Raw genomic sequence first — 18,115 nt, forward strand, 5'->3', positions numbered from 1 at the left:
GTTTTCTAATTATCAATTAGCCTTTTAAAATGATAATGTTGGATTAGCTAACGCAACGTGCCATTGGAACACAGGAGTTATGGTTGCTGATAATGGGCCTCTGTACGCCTATGTAGATATTCCATTAAAAATCACAGTTTCCAGCTACAATAGTCATTTACAACATTAACAATGTCTATACTGTATTTCTGATCAATTGTATTAGATTTTAATGGACATTTCTAAGTGATCCCAAACTTTTAAACGGTAGTGTACATATACTTTTTATTACTAGCACTAACTTTGTTGATGACTTCTTAATTGAGGAACATTTTACTTACTATGACTAATGTAGTTGTCTCACCTAGCTACTTTAAGATGAATGTACTAACAATAAATTGCTCTAGATTAGAGCTTCTGATAAATTACTCAAATGTAAATGTCAAATTAAAGGAATTTTGAGTATTTAGAGAGGACCTGTAAATAATGAAGGCAGTGATGATTATCAGGATGGCCAGAATGGTCAACGCTCCTCCAATCACATAGCTGATATGAAGCCCCTCCCCTGTGAAAGAAGCGTTGCAGATGAACAAATCAAATTGTATTTGTCACATGCGCCGAATACAACAGGTGTAGTAGACCTTACTTACCTTAACCAACAATGCAATTTTAAGAAAATACCAACAAAAAAAAGAGAAGAATAACAAACAATTAAAGAGCAGCAGAAAATATCAATAGTGGGGCTATATACACGGGGTACCAGTACAGAGTCAATGTGCGGGGGCACCGGTGTCAAGGTAATTGAGGTAATATGACCATGTAGGTAGAGTTATTAAAGTGACTATGCATAGATAATAACAGACAGTAGCAGCAGCATAGAAGATGGGGGGGGGGCAATGCAAATAGTCTGGGTAGCCATTTGATTAGCTGTTCAGGAGTCTTATGGCTTGTGGGTAGCAGCTGTTGAGAAGCCTCTTGGACCTAGACTTGGCGCTCCAGTACCGATTGCCGTGCAGTAGCAGAGAGAACAGTCTATGACTAGGGTGGCTGGACTCTTTGGCAATTTTTAGGGACTTCCTCTGACACCTCCTGATATAGAGTTCCTGGATGGCAGGAAGCTTGGCCCCAGTGATGTACTGGGCCATAGGCACTACCCTCTGTAGTGCCTTGCGGTCGGAGGCCGAGCAGTGGCCATACCAGGCAGTGATACAATCCGTCAGGACGCTCTCGATGGTGCAGCTTTAAAACCATTTGAGGATCTGAGGACCCATGCCAAATATTTTCAGTCTCCTGAGGGGGAATATGTGTTTTTCATGCCCTCTCCGCGACTGTCTTGGTATGTTTGGACTATGTTAGTTGGTTGGTGATGTGGACGCCAAGGAACTTAAAGCTCTCAACCTGCTCCACTAAAGCCTTGCCGATGAGAATGGGGACATGCTTGGTCCTCCATTTCCTGTAGTCCACGATCATCTCCTTTGTCTTGATTACGTTGAGGGAGAGGTTGTTGTCGGTGATCAGGCCTACCACTGTTGTGTCATCAGAAAACTTAATGATGGTGTTGGAGTCGTGCCTGGCCATGCAGTCATGAGTGAACAGGGAGTACAGGAGGGGACTGAGCACGCACCCCTGAGGGGCCCCCATGTTGAGGATCAGCATGGCAGATGTGTTGTTATTTACCCTTACCACTTGGGGGAGGACCATCAGAAAGTCCAGGATCCAGTTGCAGAGGGAGGTGTCTCGTCCCAGGGTCCTTATCTTAGTGATGAGCTTTGAATGCACTATAGTGTTGAACGCTGAGCTGTAGTAAATTAATAGCATTCTCACATAGGTGTTCCTTTTGTCCAGGTGGGAAAGGGCAGTGTGAAGTGCAATAGAGATTGCATCATTTGTGGATCTGTTAGGGCGGTATGCAAATTGGATTTGGTCTAGTGTTTCTGGCATAATGGTGTTGATGTGAGCCATGAACAGCCTTTCAAAGCACTTCATGGCTAAAGACTTGAGTGCTACGGGTTTGTCAACGTTTAGGCAGGTGACCTTAGTGTTGTTGGGCACAGGGACTATGGTGGTCTGCTTGAAACATGTTATTACAGACTCAGACAAGCAGAGGTTGAAAATGTCAGTGAAGACACTTGCCAGTTGATTAACGCCTGCTCAAAGCACACATTCTAGTAAACCTTGTGGCCCAGCGGCCTTGTGAATGTTGACCTGTTTAAAGGTCTTTTCTCACATTGGCTGCGGAGAGCGTGATCAAACAGTCGTCCAGAACAGCTGATGCTCTCATGCATGTTTCAGTGTTACTTGCCTCGAAGCGAGCATAGAAGTTATTTAGCTCGTCTGGTAGGCTTGTGTCGCTGGGCAGCTCTCGGCTTTGCTTCCCTTTGTAGTCTGTAATAGATTGCAAGCCCTGCCACATCTGACGAGTGTCGGAGCCGGTGTAGTACAATTCGATCTTAGTCCTGTATTGATGCTTTGCCTGTTTGATGGTTCGTCGGAGGGCATAGCGGGATTTCTTATCAGCTTCCGGGTTTCAGTGCCAGTAATCCATGGTTTCTGGTTGGGGTATGTACGGTATGCAATTATTGATAAAGCCAGTGACTGATATGGTGTACTCCTCAATGGCATTGGAAGAATCCCAGAACATATTCCAGTCTGTGCTAGCAAAACAGTCCTGTAGTTTAGCATGTACTTCATCTGACCAATTCTTTATTGACCGAGTCACTGGTGCTTCATGCTTTAATTTTTGCTTGTCAGCAGGAATCCGGAGGATAGAGTTATGGTCAGATTTGCCAAATGGAGGGCGAGAGAGAGCTTTGTACGCGTCTCTGTTTGTGGAGTAAAGGTGGTCTAGAATTGTTTTTCCTCTGGTTGCACATGTTGATAAAAATGAGGTAAACTGATTTAAGTTTCCCTGCATTAAAGTCCTCGGCCACTAGGACATCTAAACAATTAGATATAGCCTATAAAATCAACACTGTACATTTGAAAGTGAATAATGTATTATGATGATAGTAATGATGATGCAAAGTGTGATGAAGATGCTACTGAGGGTAATAATCATGATAATGATGATGATGGTGAAGCTGACTGATCTTTATCTTACCGTGAGGAGCCGTCACCACGTTGCTCTCTAAGCAGCCCTCCACACTCAGGGTCTTGTCTGTGCAGCTACAAAACGGGATGTAAAAAAACAAAACATTTACCATCAAACTGAGCCTATACTTTCTCACAAACTGAAGATATAAAAGTAAAGCATAGTGATAAAAGGTATTTAGTAAATATTCATATAAGACAGCACTCATTATGTATCAATATGATCCCTTCGCCAATGAGGTAAAATGTCAGGCCTGTTGTTGACATACTTAATCAGTGGGGGTCCTTGCTGAGGCGTGTCTGTGGGGGCTTTGGGGATCTTGTTAGGGGCTGGGGTGCTGGTGGTCTCTCTGTCTGGTGAGGTTGGCACATAACCTGAGACTAAACAGAGGAACAATGACTAGTGTTTTAAAGATAAATAAACAGATCACACACAAAACTGGAATGTTGCTTATCAAAATAAGTTGTTTCTCACACGCATGCAAGTACACACACACACACACAAAACTCACTTGTGGAGCAGGGCCTGCTGTCTGGTTCATCAGGGCAGGCACAGACAAAGCTGTTTGTATTAGCGAAGCAGAGATGAGTACATCCTCCATTATTCACCCCACAGTGGTTAGTGCCTGCATGGAAAAGAAAAGGCTTACTTTAACCTGTTAAACTTTTGTGGCATTTTCACAACGGCACATATAAATACATTTTTTTGGTCACATACACACTTAGCAGATGCTATTGTGGGTGTAGCGCAATGCTCGTGTTCCCAGCTCCAACAGTGCAGTAGAACCTAACAATTCACAACAATTCACAAATCTAAAAGTACAAGAATGAAACTAAGAAATATATAAATATTAGGACGAGCAATGCTGGAGTGGCATTGACTAAATACAGTAGAATATAATATAGTATATACATATGAGATGAGTAAAGCAGTATGTAAACATTATTAAAGTGACTAGTGCTCCATTATTAGAGTGGCCAGTGATTCCATGTCTATGTATATAGGGTAGCAGCCTCTAAGGTGAAGGGTTGAGTAACCGGGTGGTAGCCGGCTTGTGATGGCTATTTAACAGTTCGATGGCCTTGAGATAGCTGTTTTTCTGTCTCCTGGTCCCAGGTGTAATGCACCTGTACTGACCTTGCGTTCTGGATGGTAACGGGTTGAACAGGCAGTGGCTCGGGTTGTTGATGTCCTTGCTGGCCTTACTTTGACATCCGGTGCTGTAGGTGTCCTGGAGGGCAGGCAGTGCCCCCCCGGTGATGCGTTGGGCAGGCCACACCATCCTCTGGATTGCCCTGCGGATGCGGGTGGTGCAGTTGCCGTACCAGGCGGTGATACAGCCCGACAGGATAATCTCAATTGTGCATCTGTAAAAGTTTGAGGGTCTTAGTGGCCAAGACAAATTTCTTCAGCCTCCTGAAGTTGAAGAGGCACTGTTGCGCCTTCTTCACCACACTCCCTGTATGGGTGGACCATTTCAGATTTCTCTCTCGTCTCCACTGTGGTCCCATCGATGTGGATAGCGACGTGCTCCCGCTGCTGTTTACTGAAGTCCACGATCAGCTCTTTCATTTTGTTGACGTTGAGGGAGAGGTTATTTCCCTGCCAACGCTCCACCAGGGCCCTCACCTCCTCCCTGTACACTGTCTCGTCATTGTTAGTAATCTGGCCTACTACTGTTGTGTCATCTGCAAACTTGATGATTGACTTGGAGGCATGCGTGGCCTTGCAGTCATGGGTGAACAAGGAGTACAGGAGGGGGCTGAGCACGCACCCTTGTGGGGCCCCTGTGTTAAGGATCAGCGAAGCGGAGGTGTTGTTTCCTACCTTCACCACCTGTGGGCAGCTCGTCAGAAAGTCCAGGACCCAGTCGCACAGGGCAGGGTTTAGATCCAGGGCCCCGAGCTTAATGATGAGCTTGGAGGTTACTATGGTGTTGAAGGCTGAAGGTATTCCTCTTGTCCAGATGGGATAGGGCAGTGTGATGGCGATGGCCTTGTCTGTGGATATATTGGGGCGGTAAGCAAATTTAAGTGGGTCTAGGATGTCAGGTAAGGTAGAGGTGAGGTGATCCTTAATTAGACTCTCAAAGCACTGCATGATGACAGAAGTAAGTGCGATAGTAATTTAGTTCAGTTAACTGTGCTTTCTTGGGTACAGGAACAATGGTGAACATCTTGAAGCAAGTGAGGAAAGCAGACTGGGATAGGGAGAGATTGAATATGTCAATAAATACTCCAGCCAGCTGGTCTGCGCACGCTCTGAGGATGCGGCTAGGGATGCTGTCTGGGCCGGCAGTCTTGTGAGGGTTAACACGCTTAAATGTCTTACTCAAGTTAGCCATGGAGTACGAGAGCCCACAGTCCTTGGGAGCGGCCTGCGTTGGTGGCACTGTGTTATCGTCAAAGCGGACGAAGATGACTTTCAGCTTGTCTGGGAGCAAGACGGTGTCCGCAACGTGGCTGGTTTCCCTTTGTAATCCGTGATTGCCTATAGACCCTGCCACATACGTCTCGTGTCTGAGCCGTTGAATTGCAACTCCACTTTGTCTCTGTACTGACGTTTTGCATGTTTGATTGTCTTACGGAGGGAAAAACTACAGTCTTTTATTCAACCATATTCCCAGTCATCTTGCCATGGTTAAATGTGGAGGTTCGCACTTTCAGTTTTATGCAAATGCTGCCATCGATCCACGGTTTCTGGTTTGAGTAGGTTTTAATAGTCACCATGGGTGACATCCCCTATACACTTCCTGATGAACTCTGTCACGTGTTTGTGAAACGTCAATGTTATTCTCAGGTTACCCGGAAAATATCCCAGTTTGCGTGATCAAAACAATCTTGAAGCATGAATTCCGATTGGTCACGCCAGTGTTGAATAGGCCTTAGCACAGACCTTAGCACTATAAGGAAGGGAGGAGCAAAATTGAGTCGTGATCTGATTTGCTGAAGGGAGGGTGGGGAGGGCCTTGTAAGCATCTCGAAAAGGCACGTAGCAGTGGTCTAGTGTGTTTCCTAAGTAACTACAGTCAATGTGTTGATAGAACTTTGGTAGCTTTTTCCTCAAATGTATTTTGTTAAAATCCCCAGCTACAATTCATGTGGCTTCAGGATATGTGGTTTCCAGTTTGCATAATGTTCCTTGAGGGCCGTTGTGGTATTGACTTGAGGGGGAATATACACGGCTGTGACTAACATATATTTTATGCTTAATGAAAGACATTCATATTTCAACCAATACATGCTTAGTGCTATTAGAAATAGCAACAATGTGACTATTACAGAGCCAGAGCAACAGGAGGCAAAAGGAAGTAAAATTGTCCGTTTTGAATGTCTAGGTTTGAAACAAAATATACCAAAAGGATAAAGAAAACAAAAAAACAAGTCAGATCTTTTACCTAATAGTGGCACTACAAACACGCATAAATTCACCTAGAAACACAGCCATTTGAAAACAGCAGGAATTGTGCAATGCAATTTGCTAATAGCAAACGAGACAGATATAGCAATGGTACATACTGGAGGATACATGCAAGGTAATGAATTGAGAAAGAAATACATTGCATTATGAACACCAGGGTGAACATTTTACATTTCAGTAATTTAGCAGATGTTATTTATTCAGATTTAACAGACACTCCTATCCAGAGCGACTCACATCTAGTGCATTCATCTGAAGACAGCTATGTGGGGCATGCTTCGGACATTGCCAGCAGTAAGATTTGAGGTTGTTTTACGAAAAGACAATTGCTTTCGAATGGTATGTCATTTTGTATTTTTTTTTACCGTAATTGACGGAATGGATATCCCTTAAGCTTAACGGACATTTTATAGCAGGTGTACTCAACAGATGAAGAAGAGTTTGTAGAGATTCGCAATACAATGTTGAACACCTTTACTGTTGTTGAGTAAAAAAAAATGTTTACCTCCGCTCTAAACAAGGCATGTATTACATAACACACACTGTAAATAACCATCCTTGAATGTGACCAACAGTATAAGGTGAAAGATGGAAAATGTCAATAAAAAACATCCGCGAAATGCCTCGCTACCACTCAGTCACTGTGGCGACACCACAATGGGGGTTGAATCTGGCTCTAAACATCTTGGATCAGATTACCCTCAATTCTAATCTACGCCATAAGAAGATGAACTAATACTTGAACCGGTATCAGTAGTTAGGGGCAACATACCGCTCGCTCAAGGGTGAAGATTCACCTTCGGTATAGGTCTAGGATCAGCTTCCCTTCCCCAATCCTAACCTTAACCATTAGTTGGGAAAATGCTAAAATGACTCAAGATCAGCGTCTAGGGGCAATATCTCCCTGCTCCCTTACCGCTCTGCCTCTGTGGCGAGACTATGATGATGTCCATGAGGCCCTCCACATTGGCCAGGACCGTCTCCTTGTTGCGGCCAGTGTGTTTGTCCACACGCTGAATGGACTTAGTCTGCCAGTCCGTCCAGTAGATCCAACGGTCTTGCTGCGAGAGTCGGGAGAAAGGGGTTAGAGGGGAGGACACCGGCTTCAACTGGGGGAACAAAGTAGAGAAAAAGAGAGGAGAGAAAGAAACATAGACGAGGAAGAGAGAGAGGGAGGAAGAAAATGAAGGTCAGAGATGGAGGGAAGTAGAATGGTTCAGTTTTATGGTTCAGTATGAGTGGAGCAGGAGGGAGATCAAGTGAGGCAGTGAACAAACAATTGAGTGATGGAAGAGTGAAAGAGCAAGTGAGTGGACATGGCAGCCAGGGGGAGGGGTCAGGTAGTTGATTGACAGCTGGAGGGGATACCTGTGTGAGGGCGAAGGGGTGGGAAACAGGGCTGATGAGGATTTGCCGGAGCTTTCCGTTTAGGTCGGAACTCTCAATGCGGTCCAGGTGAGCATCCACCCAGAAGATCCTACACACACACACACAGGAGTTAAACACACACAATCATAGTACATATACATACTAGGCAAAATACTTTGCAGAGATATTAGACAGAGATGAGAGGGATTTAACAGGAATTGACATCAAAGCTATCTATCAAGAGGCCAGAAAACTCCTGTACTGTACTATGATATACTACACACAGGATTCCCACACCTTCTTAAACATTAAATTCAAGGACTTTTCAAGGACTTTCCAGGCCCAATTCCCTCAAATTCAAGGACCCAACATGGCATGTTAAGGTTAATTACTGTTACAACACTGTGAGAGCTAGCAGGCTTTACAGAAGCTCACAGACAACAATTAAAAAGAGAGAGGCTTGAATGTGTGAACACTTCTCAATTGTTCTGTGTTACAGTGATGGCAGACTATGTGGTCTCTTGCTTTCTCTAACACAGCACAGCAAAACAACATCTTGTGTAAGTTGAGCGATATAGACAGAGACTTATTTACAAGTTGAAGAGCTAAGTAACTCCTCCTCCTTTATTTCATTAGCACCAGCTTAACACAAAACATGTCGCAGAGCAAAAACATGAGCTTTTTTTTAAGTAAACAACAACACATGACCATGAATAAAATGTTTTGCAACAATAAAATATTAGATGAAAATGAAAAAACAAATAATAAATAAAACCTTTCCCCAATAAAACATTTCCCAGACCATTGTGTTCTGGGGTTGTTGGCCTTTTTGGTTCATTTGCTTTTTGTTGTTGATCACTTACTCATTGAGTAGTGTTTTGCTCCTTCGCAAACTGCTAAAACAGTGCCAAACCCTTGCTTTTTGCTGCTATACCCCTTCATTTGCTTTTCAGGCCATTCACTTTTTCGTTGAATAGTGTCTATTTGTGCTTTTTAAAAAATCTTTAGCACCCTTTCTCAGGCTATTAGACTTGGCAATAAGAGTGAGGTTTCCTGTGCTCTCCGCTTTGAGTGCAAATTTGTCTGCTGAGGTCTCGAGAGCATTTATGTCATCTGTCATTTATGTCATTATTTTCTTCCCTTTAAGTTAATCTATTTCATCTATAAGGTCTTTTTTCTTTCTGTTTCTTTTGCTCATCCATTCTTCTCTGTCTGTTCTTCTTGATGTGTCACATACCTCTGCCTTGCTTATGCAAGGTGAGAGTAAGACAGTAAGAGGAGTTGGTGGCAAATTCTCCTTGATTTCTGAGCTCTCTGTCCTTTGACATATACTCGTAAAAATGTGTCCACGCTGTCTTGGACAGTGAGAGACAGAATAACAACAACAAAAATCCAGAAAAACGCATTTCAAAAATGTTATAAATTGATTTGCATTTTAATGAGGGAAATAAGTATTTGACCCCTCTGCAAAACATGACTTAGTACTTGGTGGCAAAACCCTTGTTGGCAATCCCAGAGGTCAGACGTTTCTTGTAGTTGGCCACCAGGTTTGCAAACATCTCAGGAGGGAGATCTAATCTTGTCCCTGACATCCTTGGAGAGCTCTTTGGTCTTGGCCATGGTGGAGAGTTTGGAATCTGATTGATTGATTGATTGCTTCTGTGGAAAAGTGTATTTTATACAGGTAACAAGCTGAGATTAGGAGCACTCGCTATAAGAGTGTGCTCCTAATCTCAGCTCGTTACCTGTATAAAAAACACCTGGGAGCCAGAAATCTTTCTGATTGAGAGGGTCAAATACTTATTTCCCTCATTAAAATGCAAATAAATTTATAACATTTTTGACATGCGTTTTTCTGGATTTTTTGTGTGTTATTTTGTCTCTTACTGTTCAAATAAACCTACCATTAAAATTATAGACTGATAATTTCTTTGTCAGTGGGCAAACGTACAAAATCAGCAGGGGATCAAATACTTTTTTCTCCCTCACTGTACATAGCATGCAGTACACTGTCAGCTTTCCACTCTGTTTCTTCCACTCCCTTCTGAAATGCTCCTTGTACAATATGGAGACGGCAACTGCCAATGTTTATAAGGTGTACATTAAAATCTAGGAGGTCCTTCTCAACCTTTGAGTAAAATGACCGATTTACATTTGGTCCATCCAGGAGATCTGAACCATGTTTTCCTGGGTAGATCTTTGGTGCTCTTCTTATAGACCGCTTTAAGGTCCAATGTCCCATAAATTTAGAATCATAAAATCTCATCTCAACTTTGTCCTCATCCCATAAACGGACGTGGAAGTCACACTGCTTTGACTGAGTTTTTCTGTTAAGGCTCATCAAAGAGAAGTACATAGTCCTCCTCCCCAGCAGACAGTTTTTTAGACAACAAGTACTTGAAATGAGGAGCCAAGCTATGCACACACAGCTGGACTTTGCTGCCCTGCATGCGAAGGTCTTGGCTATTGCACTGTCTGGGAACATCGCTGAGAACAGCACACCTAAGAGTAAAAAAATAAGAAGATTGAAACCAAACACTTATTTCTGTTTCTAGCCTGTGTGTGAACCTGTGTGTGTCACAGAGAGAGAATATGAAATATGAAAACAAACATAACATGTTCCTAAAAATAATTTAATGTTACAGGTGACAGTTTATAAACCATGCCACTCACCCCCATCATATTCAGACACCACAATGTCTCAGCCCTCAATGTGTCCTCTTTGAGAACGCCAGTTATAATGGAGGTGGTGACTGTGGTAGTAGTTTCAAGATTGAAGATTGTCTAGGTGGTGATGTCAATGATGACTTTTCATATAGATCAATTGAGTCGGAGCTGTAAGAAAATAAGTGTGCAAGTCTGATGAATGACTAGCTAGCTGGCTAATGTTAGCTAGCATTAGTCATGAAACGTTGTCACTAACAACTCTAGTGAACGTCCTTTAACTAAATGTAAACTTCACCTAACGTCATTTATTTTACATGTTCACTGTCCAGCTCTGCTTGCCGCAAGTTGGCTAACGTAACATTAACAAATTAGCTAACTTTAGCAAGCTAGCACTATTGTCAGGTATGATTCTGTGGGAGAACTGACTGAGACATCTAGATAACGTTAGCTAACAACAACATAGAAAACGTTAATTTGACCGAATAATTCTGTAACGTTAAAGTTAATTTACACAACCATGAAGAGACGGAATAATCTAGCTAACTAAGTAACGTTAATAACTAAGTATGGTTGTTGTATTCCTTTCTACATTACCAGGGGTAGGACCTACCTGCTTTTAACTTGCAGATGGCCGTCCTGTGTGATGCTCCAGCAGCATGGCTTGTCACAGCTGCTTCGTCCATGGCGTGAACTTGAATTGATTTGCTGCGGGCTCTGCATCGGGCCATATGGATGTCCCACTGATCATTAACAAGCCAGTCTTTGTAAATGTCTTTGGTGAGCCACGAGTCCTGGAATTGATATTTTCCAGGCATAGCTGAAGGTTCGCTTAACGTTACATGGAAGCCAAACTGGCTGCGAGTGTGCACCATCGTGCATACATTTATTTTGTCCCCCCACACCAAACGCGATCACGACATGCAGGTTAAATTATCAAAACAAACTCTGAACCAATTATATTAATTTGGGGAGAGGTCAAAAAACATTTATGGCAATTTAGCTAGTTAGCTTGCACTTGCTAGCTGTTGCTAGCTAAGTTGTCCTGGGATACAAACATTGAGTTGTTATTTTACCTGAAATGCACAAGGTCCTCTACTCCGCCAATTAATCCACACAAATAGTTTCTAGTCATCTCTCTTCCTTCCAGGCCTTTTCTTCTCTTGACTTTATATTGCGATTGGCAACTTTCATAAATTAGGTACATTACCGCCACTGACCTCGTTTGTCTTTCAGTCACCCATGTGGGTATAACCAATGAGGAGATGGCACGTGGGTACCTTCTTCTATAAACCAATGAGGAGATGGGAGAGGCAGGACTTCCAGCGCGATCTGCATCAGAAATAGAACTGATTTCTATTTTAGCCCTTGGCAACGCAGACGCTCGTTAGCGCGCTCGAGCATTGTGGGTGCAATAATTGAATAACATAGATTTCTACGCTTATTTTGCAACGCTCGCTCACGCGACGCGAGCAGTGTGGTCAGCCTGTTAGGTTTCTCGCTTGCTTGCCGCTGTTTAACCTGGATCATTCGACTTCAATCACTCATGCACGCAAGTGCAGACAGTTGAATGTAAGCCTATTACTGATGTTAAGTTTAAAAAAAAATTGAAATACCTTAAATTTCTATTCATGCACTAATTATATCAATTCAAGCACTTTAAATAACCTTGATTTTTTTTCTCAAATTCACAAACTTTCAAGGATTTCAAGGACCCGTGGGAACCCTGTATACAAAACAGAATGTTCTGCAGAAAATAATTTGATTTTCTCGACTGAGATCTGCTTTGCATGCTGTTAGTTCCTAATATTTTCAGTCTTTCTTTCCCTGTCTGTCACACTCTCCCTCCCGCTCCCTCTGTAGGTTGACATTTAATGGGATGAGTCTTGTCCTAGAGGCAGAATGGAGCAATTTCTGCTAGATGGGCCAACTGCAATGTCAAATGTCTTTATTGTAAAAATTACTGAAAACAAAACAGCTTTTTGGTCCTAATTTAAAGTTAAATTAATTTAAGGGTTAGGCATTAGGGTTAACAGTGTGGTTAAGGTTAGAGTTAAGGCTAGGCAGATAATATTACTTTATGGCTGTGCCAGCTAGTGACCAAGGCTGCAGCAAGGCTGCCTCCAGAACAAGATTTATTATGAAAAACACTAACCTGCGCTCCTTCCCTCCCTACCATTCCCTCTCTCTCCTGTATCTCTGTCATTCCCTTATTCCCTCCCTCCCTCCCTCCCTACCAATCCCTCGCTCTCTCCTATATATCTGTCTGTCATTTCCTTATTCCCTCCCTACCAATCCCTCGCTCTCACCTATATATCTGTCTGTTATTCCCTCCCTCCCTACCACTCTCTCTCCTTTATCTCTGTCTGTCATTCCCTTATTCCCTCCCTACCACTCCCTCTCTCTTCTTTATCTCTGTCTGTCATTCCCTTATTTCCTCCCTCTCCACCACTCCGTCTATCTCCTGTATCTGTCTGTCATTCCCTCCCTCCATCCATCCCTCCCTGTCAGTCCCCTATTCCCTGCCTGTCTCCATTCCCCTCCCTTCCACTCTCTCGCTCTAACCTGCGTGTGTCGTAGTCCAGTGTGAGTCCGTTGGGCCAGCCCAGGTCTGTGTTAATCAGAACTTTACGGTCTGATCCGTCTAGGTGTGCCCGCTCAATCTTAGCAATGTGACCCCAGTCTGTCCAGAACAGGTACCTAGGGAGACCAATGAAACAATGACAACCCAGTTCCCGCACTCCCCCCCCCCCCCCCCCCCCCCACACACACACACACACACAAACACAATTACAAACGCCCACAAAACCAATCTCTTCCACTATACCCTTCCACCCTCTTCCCTCAACCTTAACACTTCCCCCCTCTATTCCTCCTCTCCCCCTCTCACCCTTTGCTGGGAAACACAGCGATGGCCCTGGGTTCATCCAGGCTGTTGTTGACTAGTACTTTGCGGCTGGTCCCGTCCAGTCGGGCCACCTCAATGGTGTTGCGACCTGTGTCCGTCCAGTACATATTCCTGGTCACCCAGTCCACAGCCAGACCATCAGTAGTCTTCAGACCCTGGCTTATCACTGTCTCCATCCCTGTACCATCCAGGTTGGCCCGTCTGACCAGCACAGGAGAAGTTAAGTCAAACAATGAATGAATCAATCAGCAAATCAATTAGTTATATAATTTATTAAATCAAATCCTATTGCTCAAATACATTAATTACAAAGAGTTAAAACCCCAAATAGTAAGAAAAAATGACAGTGACAAGGATGAATTCCATGTGTGGGAATGCATGCGTGTGTGATTAAGAGTGTATTTATTGTGTGTGTGTATACACTGAGTATATAAAACATTAAGAACACCTCTTTACATGAAATAGACTGACCAGGTGAATCCAGTTGAAAGCTATGATCCCTTATTGATGTCACTTGTTAAATCCACTTCAATCAGTGTAGATGAATGTTTAAGAAGGATTTTTAAGCATTGAGACATGGATTGTGTATGTGTGCCATTCAGACGATGACTGGGCAAGACACAAGATTTGAACGGGGTATGGTAGTAGGTGCCAGGCGCACCGGTTTGAGTGTGTCAAGAACTGCAACACTGCTGGGTTTTTCACGCTCAACAGTTTTGTGTGTATCAAGAATGGTCCACCACCCAACGGACATTCAGCCAACGGCTGGCCAGTGGTCGAAAACAGGTCATTGGTGAAAGAGGACAAATGAGAAAGACACGAATTGTGCAGAGCAACAGACAGACTACAGTTAGTCAACTGACAGTTCAGTACAACATTGGTCCCCAAAGACCCAGCAAATAATGCACAACTCGTTGTACCTTGACACGAATTGGGTATGGCAGCCAAAGACCTTGCAGAGGTCCACTTATTTCAGCAAAAAACAAGAAACCGCGGTTGCAGTGGGCTAAGGGACAAAAACACTGGAGAGTTAAAAAAACATTGCCTGGTCTGATGAATCCCGGTTCCTGTTATTTCACGCTGATGGGAGGACTAGGGTATTTAGAAAACCACATGAGTATATGCATCAATCATGCTTCTTTTCAACATTGCAGGCTGGTGGTGGTGGTGTGGGGTGTGTTTTCATGGCACACACTGGGTCCCTTGATAAAAGCGGAGCTACGTTTGAATACCACAGGATATCTGAACATCATTGCCAATCAGGTACATCCCTTCATGGCAGCTGTGTATCCATCTGCCCCATGCCACAAGGTTAGGATTGTCAAGGAATGGTTCCACAAACATGACAGTGAATTTAGCTTACTGCAGTGGCCTGCCCAGTCACCAGATCTCAATCCAATTGAGCATCCACGGGATGAGATGTAACAATCTATTTGGTGTAGAGATACACTACCAGTCAACTTGACACAACTGTGGGAAGAATTAGGCCAGCATCCCTGTGGAACACTTTTGACACCTTATAGAGCCAATGAATTAAGGCTGTTCTGAGGGCAAAAGGAGGTGCAACTCAATATTAGGAAGGTGTTCCTAATGTTTTGTACACTCAGTGTATATTGTGTGTGAGCGTGTCTTTTTAGCATACCTGATTACATCAAGGCTGACATCGGTGTAGTACAGCTTTCCGTCCACGCTGTCGTAGTCCAGTGAGATGACGTTGTGCAGCTCAGGCACGGGCACATGCACATCTGTGTGGTCATTTGTGTCCAGGGAGATGCGTCGCACGCTGACCCGGTTGGAGAAGAGCAGGTAGGTCTCGGGGGAGTCGTCACATGACCTGGCATCCCCCTTGAGGAGGATGCCGGTGGGACAGGCACAGGAAGTACCGTTGGGGCGGGGCAGACACAGGTGGCTACAGCCCCCGTTCCTTCTACCACACTTATTGAAACCTGGAGGGGGGAGAGATGGTGTGTAAGAGAGAGAGAGAGAGAGAAAGAAGCAAACTAAGTCAAACTTTTGTTGCAGGTACAGAAATAGGGGTAGCAGCAGCATATTTATGGGTTTCATTACATTGCCATTACATACAGGCAACTGATTCCATTGAAAGTGAAGTGAGAGAGGGAAGACTAACAATAAATAGATAATACAGGGGATAAAGGGAGGACAGCAAACGTGTAAGTGCCACGCAATTCCAAACACACCAACCAAACAACTTTCCCAGATTTTTTGCAGTCTGTGATTTTCTAAAATGAAATGATCACAAGTAAGGTCACTCCCATATAATTCCATGGTCATGCCCACTAAGGCCAACTTTGAATGGTTGATGTACCAGGCTTTTATGCGACATGCGCAATAGCCTGGGGACGAGGTTAAACCAATGCGAACCCCTACCCACACCTTCCTCTCTGCTGTTCAGAGGCCAGTGTGCCATTCCGTACACTCACCCAGTGGCTTCTCTCTATCCACGGCCTGTATGTCCATGAGCCCGGGCAGGTTGCTGCGCACGGTGATGGTGTTGGCGCCGGTGGTTTTGTCAGCCCGCTGGATGCTGCGGCTCTGCCAGTCGGTCCAGTAGATGTGTGGTCCTAGTAGAGTCAGACCGTACGGGTGCTGAACCGGGGATACCAGGGTACGGCGGTTCAGCCCATTAAGGTCTGCCGCCTCGATGCGCTACGGGAGGGAAAAACTTAGTTAATTCAATAGGCCGGTTTTCCAGACACAGAATAAGCCTAGTCCTGGATTTTAAAAACTTATTCAATGAAGATTCTCCATTCTTCTTCTCCAATAAGAACACAGAATTGTCATTTCAGTGGCAAAATGCTTTTGCTATGGTGTGTCCTACTTTAAACATGACCTAGCTGTGGAACAAAAGCCTGCACACTCTGTATCTCTCAGGATTGGTTGACCTCTGCTTTAGCTTTTCGGGACAGGGCGACTGACCTCTGTGTGTGCGTCAGCCCACAGTAGCTGTGAGCCGGCACTGTCGATGGCCAGTCCGTTGGGCCAGCCAAGGTTGTTACTGATCAGAACCAAACGGTCTGAGCCATCCATCGCTGACCGCTCCAGCTTAGCATGCTCCCCCCAGTCTGTCCAGTACATATACCTGGAGGAGAGAGAGAGAGAAATGAATGTCACACCGGAAGTCGTTAGTAGACTGACAAAGGAGTGCTAACTATTTCCCAATCTAGGCTGTTTAAAAAGTAAATTCCTTGGGTGTAATTCACGACGGGTCAACTTTTATTGACCTGAAAACAAAAATACCTAAATACCTAAAACACACAGGAACTAACTCTCTCATAGTCTGCATATGATTATTCAGTACATTGATAGTAAAAATTACATTTTAATTGAAAAACAAGTGCAAAATCAGCACTTGGAGCTAAACACACTGCTGTGCACAGTAAAACCTGTTAGCCAAACTCTAACTCCTTACCCCATCTCGTGGTAGAGGGCGATGGCTCGCGGGCTGTCCAGGTTCTGCCAGATCAGAACCTTCCTCATGGAGCCGTCCAGGTTGGCCACCTCGATCCGGTTCGTTCCGGTGTCCGTCCAGTAGATCTTTCGACCCACCGCATCCACCGCCAGACCATCAGTGGTCATCAGACCTGGAGAGCGAGAGAAAAAGAGAGGAAGAAGGAAGGAAAATAAAGAAAGAAAGAGTGGAAGAAAGGAGCGAATTAGATAAAGTTAGGGAGAAGAGAGAGGATTAGAGGAAGTGAGAGAAGGGTATGTAGAAGAATAGAAGTTGAAATATTTCAGTGCTACAGGTCATTTGTTTTACAATATAGATGAATATTCCTCTGTAATACAGCAGATAGACAAAAAAGACACTAGCCTATCTGTAATATGATTCAGATACTGTATGTTTTGATTTATGAAATAAAGTTGATTGATTATTTCCCTCACCTGTAGCGATGATATCCTCATGAGCCGTCCCATTGATGTTAGCTCTACTCACCTTCTTCAGTGTGCTGTCTGACCAGTACACTTTACCTGCAGGGGGCAGTAGATACACACACATCAAGGTTACAAAGACATACTGTTAGTCACTGTTTCACCTCCACATTAGTGGAGGCTCCTCAGAGGAGGAAGGGAAGGATCATCCTCCTCAAGAAGTTCATAAAAATTTAAATAGTGAAGCTTTAAAAAGTTATCCATTATAGATAAAAGTATACTAATTATATTTACGTCACCAGTGACGTGAATATAGTTAGTATAGTTTTTAATTAATAGTTCTAATAATAATTTAAAACACACAATGCAATGAAGGTCTACAGTCGCCGCAGAAGTACTCTCTGGGGTAGTACCATGGTTTAGCCGGAGGACAGCTACAGTAGATTCCGTCCTCCTCTGGGAACACGGACTTCAATTAAAAATCTAGGAGGCTCATGGTTCTCACTCCCTTCCATAGACTTACACAGTAATTATGACAACTTCCGGAGGACGCCCATCAACCTATCAGAGCTCTTGCAGCAAGAACTGACATGTTGTCCACCCAATCAAAGGATTAGAGAACAAATATATTTATTCATAAATTAAGGAGAATTAAGAGAGCGAGCTAGCTATATTTTGTTGTATTTTTTTCCACTTTCTCAGCTAATGAATGCAGCTAGCTAGTTTAGCCTACTCAAACACCCGGCTCAAACAGAGAGGGATGCTATGTTAGCTTGCTGGCTATGGCTATCCAA

General features: G+C 43.8%; 1 protein-coding gene across 7 annotated transcripts in view; it reads right to left on the bottom strand.

Annotated features, from left to right (window-relative positions):
- LOC139411279 (low density lipoprotein receptor-related protein 4) overlaps nt 1-18,115 on the bottom strand; it is a 221,804-nt gene that overhangs the window by 13,394 nt on the left and 190,295 nt on the right. For 3 of the 7 annotated variants that reach the window (XM_071157349.1, XM_071157350.1, XM_071157352.1), the window contains 13 exons: nt 17,334-17,420; nt 16,861-17,032; nt 16,368-16,530; nt 15,872-16,097; nt 15,073-15,376; nt 13,413-13,631; nt 13,088-13,222; nt 7,859-7,967; nt 7,407-7,599; nt 3,582-3,695; nt 3,339-3,450; nt 3,080-3,144; nt 457-544 (listed from right to left, as the gene is read on the bottom strand). In XM_071157349.1, the coding sequence (XP_071013450.1) occupies nt 457-544; nt 3,080-3,144; nt 3,339-3,450; nt 3,582-3,695; nt 7,407-7,599; nt 7,859-7,967; nt 13,088-13,222; nt 13,413-13,631; nt 15,073-15,376; nt 15,872-16,097; nt 16,368-16,530; nt 16,861-17,032; nt 17,334-17,420 (1,987 nt within the window). The remainder of the gene's footprint in view (nt 1-456; nt 545-3,079; nt 3,145-3,338; nt 3,451-3,581; nt 3,696-7,406; nt 7,600-7,858; nt 7,968-13,087; nt 13,223-13,412; nt 13,632-15,072; nt 15,377-15,871; nt 16,098-16,367; nt 16,531-16,860; nt 17,033-17,333; nt 17,421-18,115) is intronic. The other 4 variants (XM_071157356.1, XM_071157353.1, XM_071157355.1 and 1 more) reach the window with 2 other exon arrangements.

The sequence above is a fragment of the Oncorhynchus clarkii genome, chromosome 6, assembly GCF_045791955.1.
Source record: "Oncorhynchus clarkii lewisi isolate Uvic-CL-2024 chromosome 6, UVic_Ocla_1.0, whole genome shotgun sequence".
Classification (NCBI taxonomy): domain Eukaryota; kingdom Metazoa; phylum Chordata; class Actinopteri; order Salmoniformes; family Salmonidae; genus Oncorhynchus; species Oncorhynchus clarkii.